This window comes from Epinephelus moara, chromosome 21 (assembly GCF_006386435.1).
Source record: "Epinephelus moara isolate mb chromosome 21, YSFRI_EMoa_1.0, whole genome shotgun sequence".
NCBI lineage: Eukaryota > Metazoa > Chordata > Actinopteri > Perciformes > Serranidae > Epinephelus > Epinephelus moara.
Genome location: NC_065526.1, coordinates 275,466 through 282,146, shown reverse-complemented (window position 1 = coordinate 282,146; position 6,681 = coordinate 275,466). Strand labels below are relative to the sequence as shown.

The 6,681-nt window shown below is 45.0% G+C and overlaps 1 protein-coding gene across 1 annotated transcript in view; it reads left to right on the top strand.

Annotated features, from left to right (window-relative positions):
* Positions 1-420: 420 nt before the first annotated feature.
* Positions 421-6,681, top strand: part of cdyl (chromodomain protein, Y-like) — a 12,064-nt gene continuing 5,803 nt past the window's right edge. Inside the window, exons 1-5 of the mRNA XM_050074568.1 lie at positions 421-645; positions 3,111-3,849; positions 4,599-4,852; positions 5,301-5,473; positions 5,561-5,771. Of these exons, the coding sequence (XP_049930525.1) occupies positions 622-645; positions 3,111-3,849; positions 4,599-4,852; positions 5,301-5,473; positions 5,561-5,771 (1,401 nt within the window). The 5' untranslated portion in view covers positions 421-621. The remainder of the gene's footprint in view (positions 646-3,110; positions 3,850-4,598; positions 4,853-5,300; positions 5,474-5,560; positions 5,772-6,681) is intronic.

The window sequence follows — 6,681 nt, the reverse complement described above, 5'->3', positions numbered from 1 at the left end:
AATCCAACTTACTCCTCTCACACGAGAAAATGTCATGTCTGGTACTGACATAAAGGACACTAAGTGTGATCTGATTCTGAACAACCTGATACTCATGGCCAAACTCCAAATGGAGGAAAACAAAGGCCCTTTTTTCTGTTTTTGAAAAAGACTCTTAAGGACAATCACCTCAGTGATTTGAGACTAATGGAAAAAAAAGTCTCTCCTCACAGCATATGAAAAACTGAAAATATTCGAGGATCCTCAGAGAAAGTGTGCAGAACTATGAATTTGCTTTATTTGTTTTAATTATTTTATTTTCACCATCATTTATGTTATGTTATGTTGTGGTTTGTATGCCTTTATGTTTTGTAAATGATTCATTTTCAATTAAAAAATTATCATGGTACTCTGTGGACGGGGAGCTTTTATTTTGAAGGTAAGTCAGTCGGACCGGATGTTTCCGTAAAGCTGGTGTGCTAACTGCTAACAGCTAGTTAACTCTGATAAACTACCGACCCGTCCAGTTCGTGACCCGGCGGACAGAAGAACGGACCGGACGGAGCTCTCCGGGTTTCTCTCATGGTGCTGCTCCGGTAAAGAAGCTTCTAGAAGCTGCTCGTGCACGCGCACACCATCTCCATGGCTACGGAAGAGTTATACGAGGTGACGCGAGCTAATGCTAACATGCTAATGGTAGCTAAGGGCAGAGTTAATTTTGCAAATGTTTCGAGCTTAGGGGGAAATTAAGAAAAGTGGTTGATTAGGAAATACTCAACCCTTAAGTAAAAGTTAGTCAGCTAACTACAGGCTGAGATAGCTTCTGCCATTAGCTCCTATAAAGTTAGCTTCTGCCATTAGCTCCTATAAAGTTAGCTTCTGCCATTAGCTCCTATAGAGTTAGCTTCTGTCATTAGCTCCTATAGAGTTAGCTTCTGTCATTAGCTCATATAAAGTTAGCTTCTGTCATTAGCTCCTATATAGTTAGCTTCTGTCATTAGCTCCTATATAGTTAGCTTCTGTTATTAGCTCCTGTAGAGTTAGCTTCTGTCATTAGCTCATATAAAGTTAGCTTCTGTCATTAGCTCCTATATAGTTAGCTTCTGTTATTAGCTCATATAAAGTTAGTTTCTGTCATTAGCTCCTATAAAGTTAGCTTCTGTTATTAGCTCCTATAAAGTTACCTTCTGTAACTATCTCCTACAGAGTTAGCTTCTGTCATTAGCTCCTATAGAGTTAACTTCTGTAACTATCTCCTACATAGTTAACTTCTGTCATTAGCTCCTATAAAGTTAGCTTCTGTCATTAGCTCCTATAGAGTTCTCTTCGACAACTATCTCCTACATAGTTAACTTCTGTCATTAGCTCTTATAAAGTTAGCTTCTGTCATTAGCTCCTACAGTTAGCTTCTGTCATTAGCTCCTATAGAGTTAACTTCTGTAACTATCTCCTACATAGTTAACTTCTGTCATTAGCTCCTATAAAGTTAGCTTCTGTCATTAGCTCCTATAGAGTTCTCTTCGACAACTATCTCCTACATAGTTAACTTCTGTCATTAGCTCTTATAAAGTTAGCTTCTGTCATTAGCTCCTATAGAGTTAGCTTCTGTAACTATCTCCTACAGAGTTAGCTTCTGTTATTAGCTCCTGTAGAGTTAGCTTCTGCAACTATCTTCTACAGAGTTAGCTTCTGTCATTAGCTCCTATAAAGTTTGCTTCTGTCATTAGCGCCTATAAAGTTAGCTTCTGTCATTAGCTCCTATAAAGTTAGCTTCTGTCATTAGCGCCTACAGAGTTAGCTTCTGTAATTATAACCTACAGAGTTAGCTTCTGTCATTAGCGCCTACAGATAACCTACAGAGTTAGCTTCTGTCATTAGCGCCTACAGTTAGCTTCTGTAACTATAACCTATAGAGTTAGTTTCTGCAACTATCTTCTACAGAGTTAGCTTCTGTCGCTAACTCCTGTAGAGTTAGCTTCTGTCGTTAGCTCCTGTAGAGTTAGCTTCTGTCGTTAGCTCCTGTAGAGTTAGCTTCTGTCGTTAACTCCTGTAGAGTTAGCTTCTGTCGTTAGCTCCTGTAGAGTTAGCTTCTGTCGTTAGCTCTTATAAAGTTAGCTTCTGTCATTAGCGCCTACAGAGTTAGCTTCTGTAACTATAACCTACAGAGTTAGCTTCTGTCATTAGCGCCTACAGTTAGCTTCTGTAACTATAACCTATAGAGTTAGTTTCTGCAACTATCTTCTACAGAGTTAGCTTCTGTCGCTAACTTCTGTAGAGTTAGCTTCTGTCGTTAGCTCCTGTAGAGTTAGCTTCTGTTGTTAACTCCTGTAGAGTTAGCTTCTGTCGTTAGCTTCTGTAGAGTTAGCTTCTGTCATTAACTCCTGTAGAGTTAGCTTCTGTCGTTAGCTCCTGTAGAGTTAGCTTCTGTCGTTAGCTCCTGTAGAGTTAGCTTCTGTCATTAGCTCCTGTAGAGTTAACTTCTGTCGTTAGCTTCTGTCGTTAGCTCCTGTACAGTTAGCTTCTGTCGTTAACTCCCGTAGAGTTAGCTTCCGTCATTAACTCCTGTAGAGTTAGCTTCTGTCGTTAGCTCCCGTAGAGTTAGCTTCTGTCGTTAACTCCTGTAGAGTTAGCTTCTGTCGTTAGCTCCCGTAGAGTTAGCTTCTGTCGTTAACTCCCGTAGAGTTAGCTTCTGTCGTTAGCTCCTGTAGAGTTAGCTTCTGTCGTTAGCTCCTGTAGAGTTAGCTTCTGTCGTTAACTCCCGTAGAGTTAGCTTCTGTCGTTAACTCCCGTAGAGTTAGCTTCTGTCATTAGCTCCTGTAGAGTTAGCTTCTGTCGTTAGCTCCTGTAGAGTTAGCTTATGTCGTTAGCTCCTGTAGAGTTAGCTTCTGTCATTAGCTCCTGTAGAGTTAGCTTCTGTCATTAGCTCCTGTAGAGTTAGCTTATGTCGTTAACTCCTGTAGAGTTAGCTTCTGTCATTAGCAGATCTGCTTCATTTTCTCTTTTAACCTTTTCACCCTCTGACATCAGCTGTAGATGATGACATCATCGGGTCAGACTGAATGTTGACTCCACTCACTGACCTGGGGCCAGTCCAGTAACGGGCACATTGTCCGGTGTATTTCCTCCTGCAGGTGGAGAGGATTGTGGACAGGAGGAAGAATAAGAAGGGGAAGGTGGAGTACCTGGTCAGGTGGAGAGGTTACGGTGCGGAGGGCGACACCTGGGAGCCTGAGACTCACCTGTCCTCCTGCATGGTCTACGTCCACGACTTTAACCGTCAGTACGCTCAGCGTCAGAGGGATACCACGTTACTGCGCTCCACCCGCAGCTCACCCAGCCTACACTGCAGCCCCGCCTACAGACTGCCTTGCAGGCCGCCCACCTCCATGGCAGCACGCAGTGACGTCAGCAGTGACATCACAGGAGGCTGTGAGCAGGTGAAACCTGCTCTCAGCCTGGCTCTACTGCCCTCCGCTGGACTGACCCGCCCAGCCTCCGTCGGCTCCCAGCAGCCCTCACCAGCAGGCAGATTAAGCAGCAGTCTGATGTCAGCGTCTCTGGCCGGCTCGGCCCGCCGCAGCGTGGACCTATCCAAGACCGGCATCAAGATCCTTGTTCCTAAGAGTCCCATGAACAGTCGTCTGGACTCAGAGGACTCTCCCAGCGAGGCGGCTCACAGCCTGGAGGCCGGAGCTCAGGAGGCTCACTTGGTCCCACCTGAGGTTGCCCTGCTGGAGAAACCTTCAGGCGTCCAGCTGGGGCCCGGAGAGGAGAGGGCCCGCATGGGGACCAGACCCCGCAGCCAGAACCCCCTGCCCCCACCCCGGGTACCCGTCACACCTGCTGCCATGCGCTCCCTTAGCGGCACAGGTAAGGTCATTGGTCATCAGCAGGTTACAACTCTGAGAGGTAAACCCCTCAGTCGTCCACCTGGAGTGGACATAATCCTATCCTGAGAACACAACAGGAAATACTGTTCACTGGTTTATTTTTAGAGCCCACCTTTAGTTTGAAAAGTTCACCCTCTCCAAGTCTGAACTTCTCTGTCCGTCAGAACAGGCGACTCCTCATTGGAAATGACATAAAAACAAAGTATAATGGTAACTATAGCAGCATCATATGCTTCAAAACTATTCACGGTTTTTCGCCAGAAAAACCAGCATGTTTACTTTTTCCAGCTGGAGCAGGACATGTAGTGACGACGTCACATCCAAAAACTTTATCACTTGTCATCTCTCGACATCAGTTATGGGCAGTTATAAGAGAAACATTATAGCCTACTATTAGTTTTAAACTGTAATGGTATTCAATTGAAAACTCAACCACACATACATAAGTGCTGGACAAACACTCATTATTTAGGCATTAAATAAATTATATTTATTATTATATTAGGCCCCTATAGGCCTATATGGGCGGCAGATTTTTTTAATGACGGCAATGTAACTGATGCCGTTGCTATTTTTAGATACCGCGAGAAACCTTATTACCGTATTATCGCCCAACCCTAGTGCAGAATAAATCTGTCCATGGTCCGCTGGGACTCGTCGACACACTGGTCGAAGCTTTAAGCTCAGAAACTATGGTGACTGCAGTCTGATGATCTACATCTCCTCCAGGTAACTCTGCACTGATGGAGGCTGTAGCTGCCAACGGGATGTCAGGTGTGCAGAGTGCTGTTACCGGGGTGACCAGCGCAACGGGGAAGCGACGTCTGGAGGAACGGTCTGCTTTTGACAAACGTCTGAGATTCAGCGTGCGACAAACAGAGAGCGCTTACCGTTACCGTGACATTGTGGTGAAGAAACAAGATGGCTTCACCCACATCCTGTTGTCAACCAAGAGCTCCGAGAACAACACGCTCAATCCCGAGGTAAGGCCATACTCCTACAAGGTGTAACCACACCCCCAAAATACATGTCCACTTGTAGAGTAGTCAAACCCCTATGCAACATCCCCAAAATAAACACTTAATTCTTAGTGGAGGCCACTCCCCTATGTGATAGACCACACCCCTAATATAAACACTAAACCCCTGATTCGTGAGTGGAGGCCACCCCCCCCCCAAAAGTTGTGACTCCACCCGATCAGACTGGGATTTTTGGTATTCGATCATTTTTTACTGAGAACAGTCTGACATGCTTAAATCTCTGTGGTCATAACGTCCGGTAGAGCCTGTACTTTAAACGTTCATAACAACAACCCTACGTCATCACAAAACACTCTAAATCTACACGTCTGAAGATGTTAAACAGCCCGCCTGTCAGTTGTTGTCATGGTTACTGAGGTCTACAGCCATGTTCTCTCTTCCCCTATGTCAGGTTATGAAGGAGATACAGAGCGCCATGGCAACAGCAGCATCAGATGACAGTAAGCTGGTGTTACTCGGCGCCGTCGGCAGCGTCTTCTGCTGCGGCCTTGACTTCCTGTATTTCATCAGACGGCTGACGGACGAAAGGAAGAAGGAGAGCATCAAGATGGCTGAAACCATCAGGTAACGCATGCTGGGAAAGAAAGGTTGCAATGGCAACAGTGTCATCACTTAGTCAGTAGGTGTTGACCTCCATCTCCTCTTCCTCAGGACCTTCATCAACACCTTCATCCAGTTCAGGAAGCCGATTGTGGCAGCGGTAAATGGGCCCGCCCTTGGCCTCGGCGCTGCCATCCTGCCGCTCTGTGACGTCGTGTGGGCCAATGAGAAGGCCTGGTTCCAGACGCCATATGCATCCTATGGCCAGACGCCCGATGGCTGCTCGTCCTTCACCTTCCCCCGCATCATGGGCCTCGCCTCGGTCAGTCCACCGATCACATCAGTGTAGTGTTCCAGGCTAACTTGAAATGTTAAGTTGTGTTCCAGGCCAAGTTAACATGTTCCGTTCTGTTCCAGGCTAACTTGAAATGTTCCGTAGTGTTCCAGGCTAAGTTAAAATGTTCCATAGTGTTCCAGGCTAACTTGAAATGTTCAGTTGTGTTCCAGGCGCTAAGTTAAAATGTTCCATAGTGTTCCAGGCTAACTTGAAATGTTCCGTAGTGTTCCAGGCTAAGTTAAAATGTTCCATAGTGTTCCAGGCTAACTTGAAATGTTCAGTTGTGTTCCAGGCCAAGTTAAAATGTTCCATAGTGTTCCAGGCTAACTTGAAATGTTTAGTTGTGTTCCAGGCCAAGTTAACATGTTCCGTTCTGTTCCAGGCTAACTTGAAATGTTCCGTAGTGTTCCAGGCTAAGTTAAAATGTTCCATAGTGTTCCAGGCTAACTTAAAATGTTCCGTAGTGTTCCAGGCTAACTTAAAATGTTCCATAGTGTTCCAGGCTAACTTGAAATGTTCAGTTGTGTTCCAGGCCAAGTTAAAATGTTCCATAGTGTTCCAGGCTAACTTGAAATGTTCCGTAGTGTTGCAGGCCGACTTCAAATATTTCGCAGTGTTCCAGGCTAAGTTAAATTGTTACGTTCTGTTCCAGGCTAAGTTAAATGTTCCATAGCGTTCCAGGCTAAATTAAAATATTCCATAGTGTTCCAGGCTAAGTTGTAATGTTCCGTTGTGTTCCAGGCTAAGTTATAATGTTCTGTTGTGTTCCAGGCTAAGTTATAATGTTCCATAGTGTTCCAGGTTAAGTTAAAATGTTCCATAGTGTTCCAGGTTAAGTTAAAATGTTCCATAGTGTTCCAGGCTAAGTTATAATGTTCCTTGGGTTTCCAGGCTA